The 26,170-nt window shown below is 34.0% G+C and overlaps 1 protein-coding gene across 2 annotated transcripts in view; it reads left to right on the top strand.

The window, feature by feature from the left end:
* The window catches only part of LOC148947920 (protein NDRG3-like), a 97,775-nt gene that overhangs the window by 46,463 nt on the left and 25,142 nt on the right, over positions 1–26,170 (top strand). For both annotated transcript variants that reach the window (XM_089095553.1, XM_089095552.1), the window contains exons 3-4: positions 16,831–16,951; positions 21,949–22,090. In XM_089095553.1, the coding sequence (XP_088951679.1) occupies positions 16,831–16,951; positions 21,949–22,090 (263 nt within the window). The remainder of the gene's footprint in view (positions 1–16,830; positions 16,952–21,948; positions 22,091–26,170) is intronic.

Below are 26,170 nucleotides of genomic sequence, written 5' to 3'. Positions count from 1 at the left end.
CAATAGTTTACAGTTAAAACAATAAAACCTTGTTGCATTCTACAAAAAAAAAATTGGTTGTTCTAACTTAGAACAATTGCACAAAAAAAAACTTTGCAGTGGTCCTGTCCCTCAGGACAGTCAAGACAATTAGAAGGAGGGTATTCACAACTGCTTTCTATATTTGAAAAAAACATTTCTACTGTATCCATTCTGGTAAATTTGCAGGTGGCGCAATAATTTAGCTAGGATGAAAGTGAAACATCATTTGATGCCTATTTTTATGCTCTTTCATAATTCAATAATCACTCCTGTTGCAAATTGCATCTTGAGCCCTTAAAGATGCCCCAAAGGTTTTTCATTTTTTTAACCACACAAAGAAGTTTTCAACACTAGTTAAGTTATTAAAAATTGGTTAAAAACATATCACTACTTTATAAATAGGTTGTTCAAAAGTAATATATTCTAAAAATATTTATTTAAAAGAATTTAAACCTCAATTATTAGGCAACTCAAATAAAAACTGTTTTCCTACTGTTTCAAGCTTTTCAAATGCAGTTGACAAAAATAGCATTGAATTTTACAATTCAAAACTTTGCTGTAAAAAATTCAGGGTATATATTTACACATTAAGGGGGTGGGTAAATGTCATGGTAACTTTGCAGTGGGCCATATAATTTAGCTAGGATGAAAGTGAAAACATCATTTGATGCTTTTTTATGCTCTTTCATAATTCATATAAAATACCTTTAAAGCCCTTTTAAGGGCTCAAGATGCAATTATTGAATTATGAAAGAGCATAAAAAAAGGCATCAAATGATGTTTTCACTTTTATCCTAGCTAAATTATAGTGCCACCTGCCAATTTACCTCTTTTCTTGCCACCTCCTCTCCCATATTCTTGTGAATTGGCACTACTGATAGAAACAAGTTATAAAATTGTTAGGACTGAAATCCAGTGACACCATTTATGAGAAGTTTCTATTCCAACTTTAGAAGACTTCAGGTCCCAAAATATAGCAAAGTACTGCACTAATTTTAGATCACAAACAGTGCTGATACCAGTATATACCCCCCCCCCTAATGTGCAAGTAAATACCCAAAATTGCAATCTGAATCTAAATATAACCTTTAATTGCATCACAAATGAACTTTACCCCCAACCCTAAATATATCCAAATCAGGGTATATAGGCCTAGGCTATTTGCACATCATGGGGGTGGGAGTAAAGTGTGTTTTTGATGCAAATGAAGGTTATATTTAGATTTAAAATGTGATTGCAGTGATAGAAAATAGTGAAGCCCCCTCAACCCCCTTAGATCCACCACTACCCTCCATGTAGCCTATTGGGTGTGCATGTAACTGAACCCCTGTGTAACTGAACCCTGTATAACCAAACCACCATGCAACTGAGCCCCCATATAACCAAACCCCATTGCAACCAAACCCTCATGCTACTGAACACCCCCCAGGGGGGGGGGGTGTCAGTTAAGAGGGAAAGGCTGATTGTCCTGTGATTACCTTTGATTTTTCAAAATTGAAATTGAACTTTCAATTTCCAATCAAATGAGCCTTCTTCAAAGTTTTTACGATCATCCCTTCTATAAAAACCTTAAATTTTAACAGTTAGTAACTTGCAATAACATACAGATTGCTGATACAGGTGTATCAGCAATTTTTTTTTCAGAACAGCTTAGCATATCAAGATGAAACTTCTGGGGCATCTACCTGCTACTACTGCTATTAATACTACTACTACTACTACTTCTTCAATTATAGGCTTCAGATGAATCCATTTAACCTTTTTCGTATTGTCTGATTATGTCAGGGGTGTCCTGGGAAATCAAATATAGAAATTAGACTATTATTGTTTAATGATATAATTTATATATAATTGGTGAAACTACCTAAATTAAAGAAGTTAAGGACGGCTTTGAACAATTTAGCATCACCAATTTAAGAATGTTTTCTTTGTTTTAGTTGGTTAATATTAATGGTTAGCTTAAGGCGCTTGAATATAGCACATATAGTTAGCCATTTTTTTTATGGTTGAGAGTTGCCATAGGGCAACCAAAAAGAGCATGGTTGATGGTCTCATTATAGGTTTGACATAGGCGGCAAAGAGGGCTCATTACTGTTGGAATGGTTGTGTTTTGATAGTGATAAGTTTGGCTGTTAAGGCCAGTAGCATTTGATCATATTCTGTGGTACATCTTTGAGTCTTTCCGGGATGTAAATGGAGAAAGGTTTGGTGGGCATTGGTTTGCTAGATAAATTTTTAGGTGCCAATGGTTTACATCTCTTACTGGGATAGGTGTTCCAGAAGTTATTTCAAACTGAAGGGCCGATTTAGCTATTTCATCTGCCTTGTTGTTCCCTCTAATTCCCATATGACTTGGGATGTACTGGACTTTTGTGGATATATCTTGTTTAAGTAGTTGGTTTAATAGTACAAGAGTGGTGGAGGTGTCATTGTCTGGGTAGTGTGAATGGTCTTGTGATATTGAGGCAAGGGCTGATTATGAGTCTGAATAAATTATAAGAGGGATGTTTCTTGGGGGGGGGTTTGGCATCTTTATAATGGTTTCCAATGCAATGTTGATGGCAGCTATTTCAGCTGGCATGATACTCACATCATTTTGGAACCTTTCTGCAGCTGCTATACCTAAAGATGGGAAGTGGACTACTTCTACTAATTCAGCACTATTATTACTTCTACTGCTTCTACTACAACCTCTACTACTATTAAACTAGCACTATTAGGGTAAGACACCCAGTAGTTGGTCACCTGCCTATTCTTGGACAGAATCTTTTATACTATTTTAATAACCAATTTACAATGAGCCATTTGTATGTCCGAGTTTAGGCAGAATTGTCACTTGTTAGTAAATTCAAAAATAGGTAGCGCTGTACAAGTGAAACTATTTGAATTAGTAACCTACTTGTTCAAAAATTCTTCAGAAAATTTTTGATACAAAAATTAAGTTTCTAGGTGGTATAATACAGTAATTAGAGTAGTTTAAATGTCAAAAAGTTTTCAAAGTGATTAAAGTGTCCGACTAATGGGTGTCTTACCCTAAGGCTAAGCATATCAAGTTGAAAATTTGACAGAATGAGGTATTTGAGGTGGAACTTGAACTAAATCAAAATACACTATGTGGATGCAGATTTTCAAAGTGACGTATCTCAACAAGGGATTTGTGTATTAAGTTGGAACTCTCAGAGAGTGATTAAAGGGAAAGTCAAGTCACCAAAAGGAAATGTGTGCTTGCTCAGGCCTGGATTGACCACTAGGTCCCTAGGCCCAGACCTAGAAGTGCATAATGCTAGTGGGAGTAATAGCCTAAATTATCACTGAGTAACTTTTTCTTGACAAAAACTGGACTGATTTGATTTATTGTTGCCAGGTGCACTCTGCTGCCATGCTGCCTATTCACAGAAAAGTGACTTTAAAACAACACAGGAATTCCATGGTCACTTGTAAACTGTCAGATGTCTCCCAAGAATGGTAGCTGCAAGTTTGGTATTACCCCTCTCTTTCATCACTTTTTGCTCATCATTAGACTTTCAGATTCAACATATCAGGGAACACACTTTCAAGTTCAGCATGTTGGAGAACCCTAAATAGTCACCCCTAAAAAGGTAAGTTAACCCTAAAAGGTTAAAGAATTTCCCTGAAATTATACTTTCAGATTCAACATGTCAGGGACCACACTTTCAAGTTCAGCATTTTGGAGAACCGTAAATGCTCACCCCTAAAAAGGTAAGTTAACCCTAGATGGTTAAAGAATTTTTCTATTTATGCAGAGTTTCAACTAGCTATGGCTAAGTTTGCTAAAGACAAGCTATTTTCTTCCGAAAACACACAAAATCAGAAAAAATGTGCAAGGTTCCTTTAGTACCTACGCAATTAGACTAAAAATGAAGATATTTATGCAGAGTTTCAACTAGCTATGGCTAAGTTTGCTAAAGACAAGCTATTTTCTTTAGAAAACACAAACAAGATCAGAAAAAATGTTCAATGCTCCTTTACTACCTACGCAATTAGGCTAAAAATGATGATATTTATGCAGAGTTTCAATTAGCTATGGCTAAATTTGCTAAAGACATGCTCTTTTTTTGCTAAAAAATAAAAAATCGGAACAAATGTTCAATGTTCCTCTAGTACCTACGCAATTAGACTAAAAATTAAGATATTTATGCAGAGTTTCAACTAGCTATGGCTAAGTTTGCTAAAGACATGCTATTTTCTTGCGAAAACACAAACAAAATCATAAAAAATGTTAATTGTTTCTTCAGTACCTACGCAATTAGACTAAAATTTAAGATTTTTTTGCAGATTTTCAACTAGATATGGCTATATTTTATAAACAAAATATCTTTTATTGCGAAAACACAAAAACTCAGAAAAAAATGGTCAATGTTCATCTATTACATATGATCTTTGGCTCAAATTTTAGATATTTATGCAGAGTTTAAACTAGCTATGGCTAAGTTTGCTAAAGACAAGTTATTTTCTTGCGAAAACACACAAAATCAGAAAAAATGTTCAATGTTCCTTTAGTACCTACGCAATTAGACTAAAAATGAAGATATTTATGCAGAGTTTCAACTAGATAATTCTAAGTCTGATAAAGACAATCTATTTTCTAGAAAAATCCAACACAAATAGCAAAAATGTTCAATGTTGCTTGAGTACCTACGCAACTAGACTAAAAATGATGATATTTATGCACAATTTCAACTATCTATGTCTAAGTTTGCTAAAGACAAGCTATTTTCTTTCGAAAACACACAAAATAAGAAAAAATTTTCAATGTTCATTTAGTACCTATGTAATTAGAATTAAATGAAGATATTTATGCAGAGTTTCAACTAGCTATGGCTAAGTTTGATAAAGACAAGCTATTTTCTTGCGAAAACACACAAAATCAGAAAAAATGTTCAATGTTCCTCTAGTACCTACGCAATTAGGCTGAAATGAAGATATTTATGCAGAGTTTCAACTATCTATGGCTAAGTTTGCTAAAGACAAGCTATTTTCTTGCGAAAACACACAAAATCAGAAAAAATGTTCAATGTTCCTTTAGTACATACGCAATTATTATGAATATGAAGATATTTATGTACAGTTTTAACAAGCTATGGTTGAGTTTGCTAAAGACAAGCTATTTTCTTGCAAACACAAACAAAATCAGAAAAAATGTTATATTTTACTGAAGTAAACACTAAACTATGCTTAATTTTTATTTTATTTTTCACTGTTTCTAATATATATGTCTTAGATATCGAAACACTATCTATTTTCAATCTAACACACAAAACATCACAAAAAATGAGCGATGTTCCTTTTGTACCTCCGCAATTAGGCTAAAATTGAAGATATTTATGCAGGTTTTAAACTAGCTATGGCTAAGTTTTCTAAAGACTAGCTATTTTCTTGCAAAAACAAACAAAATCAGAAAAAATGTTCAATGTTCCTTTAGTACCTACGCAATTAGACTAAAAATGAAGATATTTATGCAGAGTTTCAACTAGCTATGACTAAGTTTGCTAAAGACAAGCTAGTTTCTTCCGGACACATACGCACGCAGAAGTAATATGGAATGGGTTCCCTTAGTACCTATGAATATATGACTAATTGTATTAATTTATTAAGAGTTTCTCCTAGAAAGTGTTAATTTTGCAAAAGACAATCATTTTTAATGTAGAAACAAACACACACAGAAAAAATGATCAGTGTTCATTTAGTACCTATGCAATTAGGATGAAATGAAGATATTTATGCAGAGTTTCAACTAGCTATGGCTAAGTTTGCTAAAGACAAGCTATTTTCTTTCGAAAACAAACAACAACAGAAAAAATGTTAAATCTTACATTAGTAAAAAATAACTATGTCTAAAATTAAGTAATAAAATAAGAGTTTAAACTAGAGAGTTCTAAGATTGCTAAATACAAGCTATTTTCTTGCGAAAACACAAAAAATATCAGAAAAAATTTTAAATTTTCATATAGTACATACATAATTAGACTAAAAATGAATTTATTTATGCAGAGTTTCTACTAGCTATGATTAACTTTCCTAAAGGCAAACTATTTTCTTGCGAAAACAAAAAAAATCAGAAAAAATGATCAGTGTTCCCCTAGTACATACACAATTAGTCTAAAAAAGATGATATTTATGCACAGTTTCAACTAGCTATGGCTAAGTTTGCTAAAGACAAGATATTTTCTTGTTATAAAACACACCCTCATATCAAATTTTCAATTTACACTTATTTCCATATAATTTCGTATGTTTTGTAGGTTTCTTTGCAGAGTTTCAACTAGCTATGGCTAAGTTTGCTACAGACAAGCTATTTTCTCGCGAAAACACACAAAATCAGAAAAAATGTTAAATGTACATTTTGACCATACACGCTTTGGCTAAAAATAATATAGGTTTGTAGAGTTTCAACTATTTATGACTAAGTTTGCTACAGTCAATCTTTTTTCTCTCGATAACACAAACAAAATCAGAAAAAATGTTCAATGTTCCTCTATTACCTAAGCAATTAGACTAAAAATGAAGTTATTTATGCACAGTTTCAAGTAGCTGTGGCTAAGTTTGCTAAAGACAAGCTATTTTCTTGCGAAAACACACAAAATCAGAAAAAATGTTCAATGTTCTTTTAGTAACTACGCAATTAGATTAAAAATTAAGTTATTTATGCACAGTTTCAACTAGCTATGGCTAAGTTTGCTAAAGACAAGCTATTTTCTTGCGAAAACACACAAAATCAGAAAAAATATTGTTAGGTTAGGTTAAGTTAGATTAGGTTAGGTTAGCCTCCGTACGCGCGCAGATAGGTTAGGTTAGGTTGGATTTAGTTAGGTTAGGTTAAGTTAGGTTTGGTTATATTAAGTTAGGTTTGTTTAAGTTAGGTTAGGTTCGGTTAGCCTACGAACGCGCGCGAAGTAAGGCAAACCTAGCCTAACCTAACCTAACCTAATCTAAAATATCCTAAACAAACTTAACCTAACCTAACTTAACTTAACCTAATCTAACTTAACCTAACCTAACAATATTTTTTCTGATTTTGTGTGTTTTCGCAAGAAAATAGCTTGTTTTTAGCAAACTTAGCCATAGCTAGTTGAAACTGTGCATAAATATCTTCATTTTTAGCCTAACTGCGTAGGTACTAAAGGAGCATTGAACATTTTTTCTGATTTTGTGTGTTTTCGCAAGAAAATAGCTTGTCTTTAGCAAACTTAGCCATAGATAGTTGAAAATCAGCATAAATATCTTAATTTTTAGCTTAATTGCATATGTACTAGATGTACATTGATCATTTTTTTTTCTGTGTTTTTTTGTGTTTTCGCGATAAAAACGATTGTATATAGAAAAATTAGAAATAGAGAGTTGAAACAGTGCATGAATACCATCATTTTTAGTCTAATTGTGTATGTACTAAAGTACCGCTGAACATTTTTTCTGATTTGGTGTGTGTTCGCGAGAAGATAGATTGTCCTTAGCAAACTTAACCATAGCTAGTTGAAACTCTGCATAAATATCTTAATTTTTAGTTTAAATACTTAGGTAATAATGGAACATTGAACATTTTTTCTCATTTTGTTTGTGTTTTCGCAAGAAAATGGCTTGTCTTTAGCAAACTTAGACATAGCTAGTTGAAACTCTGCATAAATATCTTCATTTAAGACTAAGTTCTTAGGTACTAAAGGAACATTGTACATTTTTTATGATGTTGTGTGTTTTCGCAAGAAAATAGCTTGTCTTTAGAAAACTTAGCCATAGGTAGTTGAAACTCTGCATAAATATCTTCATTTAAGACGAATTGCGTAGGTACTAGAAGAACATTGACCATATTATCAGAGTTTGTGTGTTTTCGCAAGAAAATATCTTTTCCTTAGCAAACCTAGCCATAGCTAGTTGAAACTATTCATAAATATCTTCAATTTTAGCCTAATTGTGTAGGTACTAAAGCAAAGTTGAACATTTTTTCTGATTTTGTGTATTTTCACAAGAAAATATCTTGCCTTTAGCAAACTTAGACATGGCTAGTTGAAACTCTTAATATATATCTTCAGTTTTAGTCTAATTACGTATGTACTAAAGGAACATTGAACATTTTTTATGATTTTGTTTGTGTTTTCGAACGAAAATAGCTTGTCTTTAGAAAACTTAGCCATAGCTTGTTAAAACTCTGCATAAATATATTCATTTAAGACTAATTTCGTAGTTACTGAAGGAACATTGAAAATTTTTTCTAATTTTGTTTGTGTTTTTGAAATAAAAAAGATTTTCTTTAGCAAAACTTAGCCATATATATTTGAAACTGTGAATAAATATATTCATTTAAGCCTAAATGAGTAGGTACTAGAGGAACATTTAATATTTTTTTCTGATTTTGTGTGTTGTCGCAGGAAAATAGCTTGTCTTTATTAAACTTAGCCATAGATAGTTGAAAATCTGCATAAATATCTTCATTTAAGCCTAATTGCGTAGGTACTAAAAGAACATTGAACATTTTTTCTGATTTTGTGTGTTTTTGCACGAAAATAGCTTGTCTTTAGCAAACTTAGCCATAGCTAGTTGAAACTCTTCATAAATATCTTAATTTTTAGTCTAATTGCGTAGGTACTAAAAGAACATTGATAATTTTTTCTGATTTTGTGTGTTTTCTCAAGAAAATAGCTTGTCTTTAGCAAACTTAGCCATAGATAGTTGAAACTCTGCATAGATATCTTCATTTTTAGTTTAATTGCGTAGGTACTAAAGGAACATTGAACATTTTTTCTGATTTTGTGTGTTTTCGCAAGAAAATAGCTTTTATTTAGCAAACTTAGCCATAGCTAGTTGAAACTGTGCATAAATATCTTCATTTTTAGCCTAATTGTGTAGGTACTAAAGGAACATTGAACATTTTTTCTGATTTGGTGTGTTTTCGCAAGAAAATAGCTTATCTTTAGCAAACTTAGCCATAGCTAGTTGAAACTCTGCACAAATATCTTCATTTTTAGCCTAATTGCGTAGGTACTAAAGGAACATTGATCATTTTTTTGATTTTGTGTGTTTTCGCACGAAAATAGCTTGTCTTTAGCAAACTTATCCATAGCTAGTAAAAACTCTGCATAAATATCTTCATTTTTAGTCTAATTGCGTAGGTACTAGAGGAACATTGAAAATTTTTTTGATTTTGTGTGTTTTCGCAAGAAAATAGCTTGTCTTTAGCAAACTTAGCCATAGCTAGTTGGAACTATGCATAAACATAATATTTTATAGCTTTATTAATTAGTTACTATTTTAAAAATTAACTTTTTGGGTGATTTTGTTGGTTTTCTCCCGAAAATAGCATGTCTTTATCAGAGTTAGACTTAGATAGTTGAAAATCTGCATAGTTATCTTAATTTTTAGATTAATTGAGTATGTACTACAGGAAAATTGAACATTTTTTCTGATTTTGTGTGTTTTTGCAATAAAATAGCTTGTCTTTAGAAAACTTAGAAATAGCTAGTTGAAACTCTGCATAGATATCTTCATTTTTAGCCTAATTGTGTATGTAGTGAAGGTAATTGAACATTTTTTCTGATTTTGTGAGTTTTTTTGAAAGAAAATGACTTGTCTTTATCAAACTTAGCCATAGCTAGTTGAAAATGTGCATAAATATCTTCATTTAAGCCTAAGTGCGTAGGTACTAAAGGAACATTGAACATTTTTTTTATTTTGTGTGTTTTCGCAAGAAAATAGCTTGTCTTTAGCAAACTTAGCCATAGCTAGTTGAAATTCTGCATAAATATCATCATTTTTAGCCTAATTGCGTAGGTAGTAAAGGAACATTGAACATTTTTTCTGATCTTGTTTGTGTTTTCTCAAGAAAATAATATGTCTTTAGCAAACTTATCTGTAGATAGTTGAAACTCTGCATAAATACCTTCATTTTTAGTCTAATTGCGTAGGTACTAAAGGAGCATTGAACATTTTTTCTGAGTTTGTGTGTTTTCGCACGAAAATAGCGTGTTCTTAGAAAATTTAGCCATAGTAGCCATAACCATTTAGGGTTAACTTACCTTTTTAGGGATGAGCATTTAGGGTTCTCCAACATGCTGAACTTGAAAGTGTGTTCCCTGACCTGTTGGATCTGAAAGTGTAATTTCAGGGAAATTCTTTAACCTTTTAGGGTTAAATTACCTTTTTAGGGGTGACTATTTAGGGTTCTCCAACATGCTTAACTTGAATGTGTGTTCCCTGGCATGTTGAATCTGAAAGTCTAATTTTCGTGGCGTTGGACTATTCTAAAGAATAAAAACGTCTCAGGCTTAAGATAATTTCAGAAAAATTCTATAACCTGTTAGGGTTAACTTACCTTTTTAGGGATGACTATTTAGGGTTCTAAAACATGTTGAACTTTAAAGTGTGTTCACTGTAATGTTGAATATGAAAGTATAATTTTCGTGGCGAATGACTATTCTAAAGAATAAAAACGTATCAGGCTTAAGATAATTTCAGAAAAATTCTTTAACCTTTTAGAGTTAACCTACCTTTTTATGGATAACTATTTAGGGTTCTCCAACATGCTGAACTTGAAAGTGTGTTCCCTGGCATGTTGAATCTTAAAGTCTATTTTTCGTGGCGACGGACTATTCTAAAGAATAAACACGTCTCAGGCTTAAGATAATTTCAGAAAAATTCTTTAACATTATAGATTTAACGTCAATATGGTGGTATAAATCTTTGGGGTTCGCATTCTTGCTTAAACTTACTGGTGGTTCCCTTACTGTTTTATTCCGAAGTTATTATATGCGTGCCGTATGACAATAATGATTAATAAACTCGACTAATTCTTATGGGACAAAATGAAAAATAAAATAAACGTTAATAGTACAATTACCTTTTTAGGGGTAAGTATTTAGGGTTATAAAACATGCTGAACTTGAAAGTGTGTTCCCTGGCATGTTGAATCTGAAAGTCTAATTTTCGTGGCGATGGACTATTCTAAACAATAAAAACGTCTCAGGCTTAAGATAATTTCAGAAAAATTCTTTAACCTTTTGTGTTAACTTAATTTTTTGTGACTATTTAGGGTTCTCCAACATGCTGAATTTGAAAGTGTGTTCCCTGGTATGTTGAATCCGAAAGTATAATTTTCATGGTAATGGACTATTCTAAAGAATAAAGACGGTTGAGGCTTAAGATATTTATTGCTTAAAAATATTTAAAAACGTTTGAAAAAAATAATAGCATATTTAAAAAAAAAGAAGCTTAATTCATTTGATATGAGTAGGAGCAAGTTTTGGACTTTGGATATCTGATGCATTTTTCCATGTCAAGTATCTTTTCCGGTATCTATTTAGCGAAATATCTAACTTCATCTTCTGGGTCATGGACTGAATGCAGGTATTTCTCACATTTGAAGTCTTCTAAATTGAATAATGCTATGTTTTTATCACATTTTTCTAGTAAGAGTTTATCAGTTGGCACGTTTCCCTTAACATAAACAGCTTGCACAACGAAAAAACTGCATATTTCCTGAATTTACTGTTGTACATATTTTATTTCATAGCCATTTTCATTATGTTGTCGTATGGTTTTAGCGTAAAAGCCATTTCGATTTATAAAATTTAATGTTGGACTCCATCTGTTTTTCTCGTACTTATACATATTGTATCTGATGTTCCATTTATAGCAATTAATTTCACGTCGTTGATTGCCTAGGAGTAAGAAAGCTGCTTCGAAAATAATGTCAGATTAGGAATATTTCAGACCAATATATTCTGTGTCAATCACACCAAACATTATTATGTCTGAAAAAAAAGTGCTTAAATTATCTTTTCATTTCTATTTTGTCACTATTAAAAGTGCTAACCCCCTCCCCAGCCAAAATCACGGATTCACACCCCCTCCCCTATCTTTAGGAAAATTGTTATAGCTAAAATCACTAAAATATCGAAGAGAAATAGTTATACACTGAAGAAAGAAACACTTATCTTTTCATCTATATTTTTTCACTAATAAAAGTGTTAACCCTCTACCCAACAAAAATCATAGATTCACGCCCCTCCCCTAAATTTAGGAAAATTGTTATAGCTAAAATCGCTAAATTTCGAAGAGAAATGGTTAGACACTGAAGTATGAAACCATTATCTTTTCATTTCTATTTTGTCACTATTAAAAGTGCTGACCCCCTCCCCACCAAAAATCATGGATTCACGTCCCCTCCCCTAAATTTAGGAAAATTGTTATAGATAAAATCGATAAATTTCGAAGAGAAATGGTTAGACACTTAATTAAGAAACAATTATCTTTTCATTTCTATTTTGTCACTATTAAAAGTGCTAACCCCCTCCCCAACAAAAATCACGGATTCACGCCCCCTCCCCTAAATTTAGTAAAATTGTTATAGCTAAAATCGCTAATTTTCTAAGAGAAATGTTTAGACACTGAAGTAAGAAACAATTATCTTTTCATTTCTATTTTGCCACTAATAAAAGCGTTAACCCCCTCCCCAACAAAAATCCTGGATTCACGCCCCCCCCCCCTCCTCTAAAATTAGGAAAATTGTTATAGCTAAAATCGCTAAATTCTGAGGAGAAATGGTTAGACACTGAAGTAAGAAACAATTCTCTTTTCATTTCTATTTTGTCACTATTAAAAGTGCTCACCGCCTCCCCAGCAAAAATCACGGATTCACGCCCCCCCCTAAATTTATGAAAATTAATCCACCCTAGGTCTATCGCTAATTTGCAGACAAAATTAGCTGACCGCTATTTTCAGACACAGACTGAATTACGTAAAAGCACTGAAAACCTCGATTGTCTAAAACTAGCTCATGTATAAAGAACGGAAAGGGGATGACTGCTAAGTATAGGCTTCATACTGGAGCATTATGTCAAAACAGAACGCTTAATAACAACAGTGACGGAAGTATCAGTTAGAGAAAAGATCACAATATGGAAAAGCTAAATTTTTCGAAAGGATAATTATTTCTTTTTGCGAGAATTTGGTTGTAAAACAATGGGGGGGGGGGTTAGGTTTTGAGGGTAAAAGAATATATTTTACGTTTTTCACCGAGTATAAAGATTGTATAATGATGTTTGTATTGTATGGGGGGGGATTTACCTGAATATAGTGGAGGGTGACCGCGGAAAATAATTTTATTTTGAAAATAAAAACGGAACTTACATGGTAAATTGAGGTTGCCAATGCTTCTAATTCATCAAATTTATCCATTGTGTCAAAATACTTTCTGATAATTGAATCACATTGTATGCCCGTTATATACGAAATCTCAAGGTTGAATTGTTATGTAAGCAAGCCCTCTGATTGGCTGAGAAGGAAACACGTGATCTAACTGTTTCCGGGAAACTCATAACATTTGGCTCGAGCAACAACAAGAAATACTATTTTTGGGTCATAACATTTGCCTCGACCAACAACAAGAAGGATGTGTCACTTACCTGCTCCCATTAGACTCAATAATCCATTAAAGTGAGAAAGTTCCTGTTTTTTCAAATTCTCACTGACAACAACCAAGAAAACAGACATAAAAGTGAGAAAGTTCCTGTTTTTTCAAATTCTCACTGACAAAAACCATAAAAACAGACATAAATGTGAGAAAGTTCCTGTTTTTTCATTCTCACTGACAAAAACCATAAAAACATCCATAAATTACTGTTGACGTCCATGAAAAACATCAAATAAATCGACCAACACACATAACCATCCAAGAAAACATCCATAAATGTGACAAAATTCCTGTTTTTTCATTCTCACTGACAACAAACAGACATAAATTATGTAAATAAGTTGTAGGTGGCAGCAGGGGTGGGCAACAGGGCTGGTACCCCCTCTCTACTACTGTGTCCCAAGCAGTCGTGCCAGCTTTGTCAACTAGTTTACCAGCCAGGATTTTTCCTAGCTAATTTAGGCCTACTTTGTGCCAACTGGGTCAGGGAAGGGGCGTCCTGAGGCTCATTTTATTGTGGGGGGGAGGGGTGGGTGATCTTCGTAAATTTTACCGAATCGCTACCTGATTTATGCCGAACTTTCTGCAGAAATCAAGAATTTTGCTAAATTTCGGCCGGTTTTGCAAAATTTCCGAATGCAAAAAAAGTTGGGGGGGGGATTTCCCCTCCCTCCTCCCCCCCCCGCGGGGCGCCCCCGGGTCAGAAAGTAAGGGTAATTTAAAGGGTGGGGACTGGCGCTACTCATGGCGAAAAAATCATCAACGTCATCTAGCTTTTGGCGTTTCTTGACATTTTTAAGTGTGGTAATAAGGGAAACTAGTGTGGTAAAATTAGTGTGATAGTTAGCATCTAATCTCAGTTTCTGAAACTTCGAAAACTACGTAAAACTACGAAAAAGAGGCCAAACTTCGTCATTGGAGCAGCATAATTTTTTTTTGTTGCCCCAGAACGTTCATGAGAATTAAAAAAATGTCCAAAAATTGGCCAAAATCGGCCGTGCAGAAATACTATTTGTTTAGGGAAACGAGGGGAAAAGGGAGTGGGGAATCTTAAATATAAATTCCTGCAATCTTTTTTGGATGGAAAGGGCGTTTTCTATTAATTCCACTTCAAGGAGACTAAATATGACATCAGAATTGGCAAATTCCGTCACTCAGTACCCCATTTTCTCATTTTTTCAATTATTTATAATATCATCATAATACTACAAATGGTATTTTTTACCCCTTCTGACCTCGTCTAGGGTGAAAATGGGGTACTAAGTGATAAAATTTTCAATTCTGATGTCATTCTTGGTCTCTCCAAACTTAAATTAATAGGAAATGACCTTTAAATTATATATATTTTTTTCAACTATGTATTATATTATTGTAAAACCACAGATGCTATTTTTACTCCTTTTTACCTCACCTAGGGTGAAAATGGGGTACTGGGTGAAGGAATTTTTTAATTCGGATGTCATTTTTGGGCTCCCCAGACTTGAATTAATAATAAAGGTCCTCTCAATCCACACAATACTGCACAAATCAAGATTCTGATTTGTATCCTCCTCTGACCTTGCTTGGGTGGAAATGGGGTACTAAGCGATGGAGTTTTCCAATTATGATGCTATTTTTGATCTTCTGGGACTTGAATTAGCAGCAAACGACCCTTAAAACCAGAAAATACTGCAGAAATTTAAATTCATGGTTTTCTACCCTTTTCTCCCTCTTTTCCCAGAAAAAATGAGTGTTTCTGAGCGGCCAATTTTGGATACGTTATTAAGCGAATCATTCTGAGCATTTTTGTGTCAAAAATATTTCTGCTGCTCAAATGCCGTGTCAATACCGTATTCCTACTGGACTAACAGAAACGCGATTACATAGCTTGAAAAAATGTCAAGAAACGCCAAACGCTAGATGGTGCCGGGGTTTGTTTTTGTCGACACTAGCGCCAGTTTCCACTCTTGTAAGTTATCCATGCTATTTGGACTAGATTTTGACATAAAAAAAACTCTAAAAAACAAATAGGCTGACTAATTATCACTTACAGAGAAATTAAAGCTTTAATCATATTTCATTGCAATTTAATCATATGAGATATTCAATTTTGTTTCGAACTTTTCATTTTTCAGTGAAGTCACCAGCTGCTGTACTGTCAGTGATTTTGGTGATTTTTAATCCCTATCTTTCCATGTTAAGACGCCGAACATCTAATCCTTATAACCTCCTCACTCTCTTTGGGTCAGAACAAAAATTCCTTTCTTTGGCAAAACATACAGAAAAAAATAGGGATTCTCCTTCAAACCTTGTTAAAGAATTCAAAATAATAAGCCTTTCCCCAACTTTCTCCTAAAAAAGCAAAAACTCGATACGCACCATTAAGTAAAATCTGTTATTTTAGTCTTGGAAAATTTAGTCCACATATTTCAGAAGGTGTTATGTTACAAGACATAAATTACCCATAATAGTGAAACAGCTAAAAATTTTGGTAGAAGAACCAGCTGTTTGTAACAAGAAATAGTTTGTTACTTAGGCCTCATAGGTACGACAAAAAAAATTTTCTGTCAAAAGCTCCCTTTTAAATGCTCTTGATAAAACAATGTATGGTATTTTGAAAAATAAAATAACACTAGAAATTTGCATGTATCTGAAGAAATAAACAAAATAGGCGAACGCAGATCGCACCATTGAGAACCAACTTTTTTTTATGGCGAGATTCATGGCGCCAGAACTTAGGCCTTATTTACCGCTAATCAACCATTTGGCTATGTTTTCTCCTTAGATTTGTGTTTGGTGAATTTCATTTTAGAGAAATCGACGATAGGTTTTCAGGGGACAGGTAGTCTGACAAGAAGTGTTCCTTGCACCTTTAGAAGCACCCTAGTCATGGTACCTGGTAGAGGTAACATCAATTCTTGATAGAACACAATTAATATCAATTCATTATAAACAAGGTCATGCAAAATAATGGATTCAGAGAACTAGCCTTTTGTCTGTTATTTCAGAGTTTAATATGAAAAGCAATAGAATGTAAGAATCTAGGGAAACACAATGAATGAATAAATATGGAATGCAGGGGTGTTGAAAGTGGGAAAATACAAAATAAATTATTTTACTGTATTAAAAGTAGTTAATAGTTTTGAGCAAAGTACATCTTTGTAACTTTCCCTCCTTGTACTTCCCCCTCCTCCCTTGTTCTTCTCTCTCTTCTTCTCCTTCCTTCCTCACTCTCTTTCTTCTCCCCATCTCTCTCCCTCGGCATATCTAATTCTCTTTTGCTCTCTCTCTCTCTCTCCCGCTCTATCCATTTCCCATTCCCTCCCTGTCCATCTCTCCCCCTCTTTCTCTTCCTCCCCCTCTCTCTGTCTCGGCTTTTTCAAGGCTCTTACAGGCAATACTGTTTCCAGATACGACAAACTTTCAAGCGTTCTTCAATTATACTGGGATGGAGGACATTCTGTCAGTGTTCTGTATTTATCATGTCAATGCTCCTGGTCAAGAAGAGGGCTGCCAAACACTTCCAGAAGGGTAAGTTTTTTTCTAAGGAGCATTAATGAATCTTGAGGAGAAATTAGATCAATCAGTCCTTTGTAATGAGTTGTATGTAAGGAGTAATCTGTGTCCTGAAATTTAAAAACTGAAGTTTGAGGAAAACATATAATCACAATAATCTTCTTTTATGGTGATTCAAAACATATAGACTTGATTTACCCATCAAAAGTGATAAAGATAAAACATAAGAGTAATTTTAGAAAAGGGGAAAAATATCCCATAAAAAAGGGGGCGGTCTTGACGATACTTACACCGTCACATTCAGCATGTCCAAGTACAATATGCCGAAGGTTTTCAGCTCCTGTATGCAAACCAAGACATCTTGTATTTTTCCCAAGAAGGTCTTGTATACGTGTTTATCCGTGTTTGCTTATGTGTTAATTTTTGCCATTTTGAGCCGCATAATAATTTTAAGAATGTCCTACTTTATATGTGTGTGCATATGATAATTTGTCCCAGAAACAACAAAAGCACGAAAAACAATAGGGAAATCTTTTTGCAAGACAGTGGAGATAATTTGAATGAATATTTCGGCCCTATGCTCAAGGGCTCAGCAAAACAAAAATATATAAAAGAAAAAAGACTCACAATAACATCCGACCAATAAAACCAAAAATTAAAATTTTTTAAAGCAGTCCTAGCATCCTTACTTTAGCGAAGTTCAACCAGGACTGATAAAAAGTAAGGTAAAACAAGGCGATTCAATTAGATGAAAGAAAAATAATTTAAAAACACGTTCTTATTGCTAATCCAGCCTTTTTGGCAGCTAACCTCAAAGGTCTTCTTCGTGCTTTTGTTGTTTGTTATGGAAAGGCAGTGTGGTCGCTATTTTAATTTCTCCCACTGTGATCAAAAAGCTATCGCATGAATATTCTGAGACAGCCAATTGGTAATTGGCAACAGGTGAATTACGTAAAAATTACATATTGAAGAAAAAACAAAACTCGTCAAGTTCTAAGCGTACGTGTCTCCTTAAGGAACGATACGGTCGCAATATACAAAAGCAAACTACAGCAAAAAATACGACAAAAACTGTTTTGTTTTGTTTTTGAAGGAAAAAATTGCATTTTTATACTACCATTCTTAAGCTTTTCTGGGGAAGGGGAGGATCTTGTGGGGTATTTTACGGAGCAATCTTGGGTAAGATTTCCCCTATCAGAAAAAATAACCGGTGAATTATGTTTGAACTATATGTTTTAGGGAGAAACGTGAAAACTTTCGATAAGTGATTTTTTTGCGAAATGTACCAAATAACAAGGGATTGCAAAAAGTCAAAGGCAAAATGCAAAGTAAGCAAAAAAAACAGTAAAAGAAATAAACAAGAAGACAAAGAGAATAAGAAAAATGAGGCGGATTTATCTTAGTTTGCTATCTGTGCTGAATTCATCAAGGATAAATTAAGGGGTTGTTAAAACTGGCCATGTCTTTAAATGATTGTTATTAATCAGCCATGTATACAGGAAAGCATCTTGGAGGGGGGTCTAAGCTTGGAAAACACAAAGGTCAGATGACGTATTGAAGCAAAATGGTATACAATGTGAAAATTTGAAAATTTTGGCGTTTTCTCTTGGGTCAACACCCTTCTCCGTGCATACCTGGCTGCTATTAAAAGAAAAAATCAAAAGAGTTTCCGCAAAAATTTCAATTAAAAATTATGTATTTTATTTAATTTGCATATTTTTTTTAGCACAATTCCTCAAGAGGGACAAAAAATATCTCAATTTTAATAGCTTGCTCAGGAGAAGGTAAGTAAGGAACTAGACACCCCTAATTAAAATGGGATGAGATCAGAAGCCAATACAATGCCTCTTGAGATTTCATTGGAGGTAGCTAAAGAGGAAGGGGTGGTATGAGGAGTATTTGCCAGCCGGTCAGCTTCAGTTGATTGGCCCTGTTGAGAATTAGTGGTCCGAGTTGGACTATTTATTAACAAACAACAAAAACATACAAAGAAAAAAGTAAACACAAACACACGTCTAAAAGTAAGTGCCAAAAAATGTAAAATAGTAGATGTCGTCGGGGAAGGGTGTATATCTAATTTTAAAAAGAACGGAGAAAAAGGAAAACAAAGCCTTGTAGTAAAAAGAGGTGGAGGGCCACAAAGATAAACACATACACATACAGCCAAACACACACACAAATAATAATAAAAAAAATAAAATACAAAAAAATTCCCGTTGCTAGCTCCTCCAAGATAAACAAAATTAAATAAATAAAAGTTCAAATAGGGATCAAATACTTTTAATAGACGGTGATTCTCACAAACAGTGATAAAATTTCACAAAAAATACTGGATATTTCGATCACACATGCCGTGACCGTCATCAGTAGTAAGTAAGTAATACTACTGATGACGGTCACTGTATATGTGACCGAAATATCTAGTATTTTTGTGAAGTTTTATCACTGTTTGTGAAAATCACTGTCTAGAATTTGATCCCTATTTGAACTTTTATTTATTTATCGTCATGGAAAGGCAGTGTGGTCTCCGAAATTATCTAAAACAAAAATAAAAAATTGACATTATTATTGAATAAGTAAATGAGAATTCACAGGTTGTTTTTCTGATTATTTTTCAAAGGATTTCGTAAACTTGCTGCTCAAAAAGAAACGTGGGCAAAAAATCAGCGAAAATAAGGTAAAACTAAGTGGCAGAAAACAACTTGAGAATGTGCAGCTTTCCTTTGAATGTGTAGCTGTCTTTGAAAATCAACAGCTTAATATTTGAATTCTTATTGAATTATTTGAATTCTTACGGGTGAAAAGTATTGTCAAATATAACTAATAAGTTTTGGTTATTTATTTTAACAGTTCAACATGGGAGCATTGACGAAATTTTATACAGCCCTGATAACTTCTTAATGTTGAAACAATTAAAAGAAAAATTTCAGAATATAGCGGTTTCTAGGCATGAATAGATGAAGCCAGAGGGCAAAAGGTGTTTCTGTTTTGATGTTTTTGGTACTTTAAAGAAATTAAAGCAGAAATAAATTACTGAAAATTTCTACAGACACAGAATCCGACGTAACTATTCGAAACTGAGAGTTTACATGTAAGAATGTCGTGACTCAAATGCTTCATTCTTTTTATTGGCTTAAAATTTCATAAAAAAGAACCAATCAGATTTTTTGTTCTCTTTAGTGGCTCGAAATTTGAGGTAATAACAAGGGATAAATACAATAACGTTTAAAAAGAAAAGCGGGGTTATTTGGCTTCCGTTTCTGGCACATTGTAGGAATAATATAATAGGCTTCCGAAAAAAGATCACAAAATTAAGTAAACAAGAATATAGCACACATTAACACTGTAGCATAGGACTGAAAATTCTGTTTTTCTCTTTCGTTTAGACTCATGTGTGTGTAACTGAACCCCTGCTTAAGAGCCCCGTTCAGTTTAACCCATTAAACTAACCCTTATTCAACCGAACCCCCTTTCAACTCAACACTTGTTTAACACAATCCCCGTGTATCTCAACTCCATTTAAGTCAACCACCATGTAACTCATTTTGAGTTTAAATCAACACTTGTTTAGGCAACTCAACCTAACCTAAGCGTCGAATTGGACGGGTGTTCAGTTGAAACAGGGGTTGAGTTAAACAGCGTTGAGCTTCATGAGGGTTGAATCAAATGGGGTAGAGTTAAATGAGGGTTGAATTCCACGAAAGGTTGACTTGAATAAGGGTCGAGTTTCATGGGGGTTGAGTTGAATGGGGTGGTGTTGCTATGGGCTAATTTGAATGTGGGGTGGCTTGCAAGGGGATTGAGCTGTATAGGAAGCTGAGCTGTATAGTTTTCAGTTTTGTAATGAGGTGTAAACCGCAAAGCTTTTATCAACGGAGGGGTTTTATCCCACTCAGTATCTGTCAAACAAGACACTGTTTTATAAAGATTCAATAGACAGTAGGTGTATTACGAGAACACTTAACTTCTAAATGCACTTCAAAGGGATAAGAGAAGGGCTAGGCATTAATTTCTATTACTACCCTTGCTGAAAATCATCGCCACACCAAGCAACCCGAGGTGAACACAGATATGCACATTCTTCCTTTACCACATTTGTTCAGAGCTTTACTTTTAATCTCTCCCGTGAAGCTCTTACTTCCTTTTAATCCTTTCTTATTATATATTCCTATTATATTGGACGTTCTGCTTTTCGTTTCCTCCAAGATGAGTCGCAAAAGTAAGCTTTCTGTCAACTTCTGCCGAGTGCCGACGGCCCCGGCACTTGGCGCGCGGCAGGCTTCTACATATTGATTCTCATTTTGGCTCGTCTTCTAACTGCAGACAATTTAATCCTTTTCTTGATGTCATGACGTCACCTCTTCTTGATGTCATAACGTCACCGCAGGTTCGTTACAACCATCCTGGAAAAATTATGAATTGTTCCTTAAAGTCCTGATCTACTTGGATCGTTCTTGTGACCTGAAATGTCAATGTTGTTAATATATACTATAATTATTAATCTTATAATTAATTAAAAAAAAAAACATAACTCTAATAATAAGACGTTCTGTTGGCAGTTGTTAGGGCTTCCTTCCACACTTCATTATATGTTCATCGTTCGTTTTAGGTGGTAGCAGAACTTTTAGGCTACGTTATCTTTTAACTCGAGAAAATGCCACGTATGACATACCATGTTTAAAAACAGGAGAACTAAGGTCGAAACCAACAAATTCAAAAATTTGGCCTTGTAAATTATGTATAGTCACTAACCGCGTGTGTCTTTGTTCTTCATTTTCATTTTTGACACACTCTAATTCTCGATTTCGGATATCTTCTGTCAACATCTGGAAAACGTGAAATAACCATTTTAACTTTTCTTTCATTATAGCTATAAGCCCTCAAACGTTTTTTAGAGACGGTGAAAGCAGAAGCTTGAACCAAGGGTGGGGGGGAGCAACCCTGGGGGCATGGGACAATGCTGGTGTCAGTTGGTAGCAGTAAGTAAAGCTCAAATAAATTTTGTATTCCAGGTTTGCTTACCCTACCATGGATGAACTGGCTGAGCAGCTTGTTGAAGTTCTTACCCATTTTCAAATCCCTTATATTGTCGGCCTAGGTGTGGGCGTTGGAGGGAATGTTCTCGCAAGACTTGCCATAAACTATCCTTCTAAAGTAAGGCCTATTTTTGCTAAGCAACAAAAAAAAAATCGTGCGCTTTAGACTGGAATTTAAAAAGTGGTTTCTTAAAAAAAATGAACTTCCAAATTTTCTAAATATTTTTTGGATAACAACCAAAAGACTTATAGAATACATAGGACAAGTGGGCATGTGAGGGAATGTCCTCACAAGACTTGCCATGAACTATCCTTCTAAAGTAAAGTATCCTTCTAAAGTAGTTCATCTTCTAAAGATGAATTATCCTTCTAAAGTATTCTTTGTCTATTCTTTGGCTGAAATTTAACTACTGGTTTCTTTATAAAAATTCATGAAACATTCTCAAAATTATCAAAAAAAATTCCGATTTTTTCTATTTTGAGCACTTTTTCTAAAATTCAATATGTTTTTGTTTTAAATATCCCCAGCCCTAGTTCATTCGGCTAAGTGTAAATTTCTTTAAAAAAGATTTTTCAAGAATGGTGGAGCTCATTTGGAATACTTGGACATAATTTTGCCACTTTTTCTAGCTTCAAAATACTTCCCCCTCAGACAGATTCATTGACTTATGATAATTAGTTCGCAACTATACACAGCTGTATATGCAAAAAATGAATTTATATAAAGTATAAAACTCTTCGTTATAATATAAATAGTTTTTGCGAATTACATAAATTATTATAATATATATATAAAAGAATGTGGGCTCAAACCATTCAATGTAAGATTACAAATAATTTTTGAAAATAACCTGTCGTTTTGTATTGACTAAAACATGTTTTGGCCACCGTGCGGCAGTTTCCCCCCTAAAAACAAGAATTTATAGCTCGAAGCTGATTGTTTATCTCAGAATATTTGCTAAATAGTATTTTGGGCCTATGAAGGCCACAATTGTTTTATCATCGAACGAAATAGCTCCAATTGCTGTGTCACAATAATTGTTGTTGCTTCTAAAGGCACTATAACATTTATTTATTTTTTAATGAGGCTCGACCATTTATTTAATACCATTATTTGATACCATTTATTTGATACAATTTGATACCTAACCATTTATTTGATACCTTTTATTTGATACAGGTAAAAAAAACAAAAAAACATATAAACATCGATTCCTTGACCGTCTTTTTCTATAGAAATATAGAAGTCTTTATATTTATAAATAGGGGCTTAAAATATCTACCCTTTGATTCTCAAACATGTTCAATTTTATTGTGAGATTGTCAATAAAATTGTTACAGTTTTTGGGCGTGCTCCCTTCCATAATTTTGTATACTAATAGTTTGAGCTCAACTAACTCTGAGCTCAATTAATTGTGACTGTTTAAGGTTAACATAAAAAGCTCGCTAAAAAGGTACATATATACTGTTTTGAACTTTAGTTAAGTTTTGGTTACTATTAATAAGGATAGAACGGTTTTATAAGCATCTCACTCATGAGCATGAGCGCCCATAGGCTGAATTCCAGGGGGGGGGGGGGGGTTACCGGGTCTAACTGGCACTTTTAATGCTATACAATAGAAATCTCAAAACAAAGATATAAAAAACAAGGCAGTATCATTCAGCCAGGAGGGGGCTGGTGCCCCCTCCTGCCCCCTCCTCCTTATGGGTGCCCATGCTCATGAACTAATATCCGTCCCTTGATTTTTAATTTATGTTTACAAAGCTGTGTTAGTTTCCGATGGAAGTGGCTCAAGCATAACTTTAGATGCCTATTGAACGTATACCCGCTGGCACATTGACGTTCTTGCAGCCAGAAAAGGAAAACGCAGGGTTGCTGCCCGATGAAAAAATTACTAGATGTTAGTGATTTTTTAGTTGTTTTTTGTGATTTTTTTTCAATAATCTATTGATTTATAGTAGAGGAGGGGGTACCAGCGCGACGCTTCACCCCTGCTGCCACCTACAACTTTTTTTAACACCATATATGAGCACGAGAACCACGTGGTTTATGGTTTTTGTCAATGAGAATTTGAAAAACAGGAATTTGTCACATTTATGTATGTTTTCTTGGATGGTTATGTGTGTTGGTCGATTTATTTGATGTTTTTCATCGATGTTTAATGGTTTTTGACAGTGAGAATTTGAAAAACAGGAACTTTGTCACATTTATGGATGTCAACAGCAATTCATGTCTGTTTTATGGTTTTCTCGCTTGTTGTTAGATTTATTTGATGTTTTTCATGTCTGTTATGTGGATGATCCAGAAATAGTATTTGATGTTGTTGTTCAAGCCAAATGTTATAACTTTCCCGGAAACAGTTAGATCACGTGTTTCCTTCTCAGCCAATCAGCGAGTCGGATACATCCTCCTTCTCAGCCAATCAGAGGGCTGGTTACATATTAGCGGCGGTGGGAATATAAGGAACGGGTTTTTTGCTATAGTTTTATTAGTCTGTGAATAGAATTCAAAGGAGTGAGAAGAAGAACAGTTTTGACTTAAGTCATTTGGATATATATTTGTGTTGATGTTAATGAGTGGAATGCTTACCCTATTAGAAGGTCATAGTGAAGATGATGGTAATGGTGCAAAAACACCAAAAATTGCAATGGAAATCACGAAAGGATCGCAGCTTTGTCTGGAATAGGATGCAGTATATGCGAGATATGTGATATCCTTGAGCAAATTTAAGATGGAGGATCAATTATGTTTCGCCGCTAAAATTGATATAGCACATGTGAATAGACTTCAATGTGCTTTAAGTGCATTGGTGAAACATATTGAAGACAATAAACAGTATCGTTAATTGTATATGTTCTGTATTATTGATGTTGTTGTTGTAATTATTCAATAAAATTGTTTCGAAATCGAAAATGTTCCCTTTTCTTTTCTGGTGAGGGGTAACGAATCAGGATCAGTCTAGATTCAACAGTCAGAGTGAAATGATTGAAAAATTGCTAAATTTGAGAAAGAGAGAGTTAGATCGAATCTAGTGTTTATGGAAAAGCATTTGATTTTGGATGATGATTTTCTCGAGTTATCTCTTAAACGCAGGATATTCTCTTGTCGGGGAACACTTGACAATATAATGAGGAGTGTTTCCCCCCCATTGAACTATTGTCTGAAACTTTTAAAATGTGATTCAAATGTTTATACTCAATTTATTGATATATCAATTGGCAAAAAATAGAATCATATTGTGGATATACTTTTGAAAACATTGCCAATGGATTGAATGTAGATGGCTCCCCCCACAACTTGACAGAGGTAACATCACAGCGCTACTCCTCTCTCCTACATGTCTATCTCATTGAATTTATTTAAAGGTGAGGCTCAGTTTTGGGTTATCGGTGAGTGAGTTTACCTCGGAAAACAAAAAATGTTCTATATATGTCCATTGTGCATGTACACTCTTGGCAGTTGGAATCAATCTGAGAATTGTACAATTATTGATGACTATAGTGAAAAGTGTAAATTATGTAATCCTTGTAAATTACATAGAGGCTATGCAGTACAAATTAAAGGATGTAATTCATGTCTTGAGGAGGTGTGTGACTCTCATCCTAGAGGACCCCTGTGCTCCAATTATCACTATGACAAATGTGATCAGAGGGAGAATAATTACTCGACTTTAACTGGAAAGAATCTTAAACGTGATTTCAGTTTATTGCTACGAGATTGGTATCATCGTGGCTTTAAATTATTATGGGAATAGGAAAATGGCACACGATTAAAATGTTGGGGTAACATTACAAACTGGTTTATAAGTCATCTTTGTGATGAAATCACCAACAATGACTATAAAACAAGTGATTTTTATTTTGCTGTGACGGAATGTGATTCACCATTTAAAAACATTGTTTGTGATATTGCCTCAAATAGACAGATTGAAGCTCGTGAATTTCATGATATGAATGTAAATAGTATCACTGACTATACAAAGAGATATGACAAGAGTGAAGTTACATTGTACTGTAGAAAATGTGACCCTGACTTTGCAGTCAATCAAGATCAATATACAGTGAATCCAAACGATTTATCGACATTAGTGGTTCACGAAAGTTGCCTATACATCGAAGATGAAGAAATCTAAAGTGAAGATTGAAAGACATTGTTGTACATATATATGCATTTTATTAATAAACAAATTCACAAACA

Source organism: Artemia sp. Qi Xiang Cuo, chromosome 10, assembly GCF_049724085.1.
Source record: "Artemia sp. Qi Xiang Cuo chromosome 10, ASM4972408v1, whole genome shotgun sequence".
Taxonomy (NCBI): Eukaryota; Metazoa; Arthropoda; class Branchiopoda; order Anostraca; family Artemiidae; genus Artemia; species Artemia sp. Qi Xiang Cuo.
The sequence above is the reverse complement of the archived record's forward strand: the minus strand, read 5'-3'. Positions and strand labels throughout refer to the sequence as shown.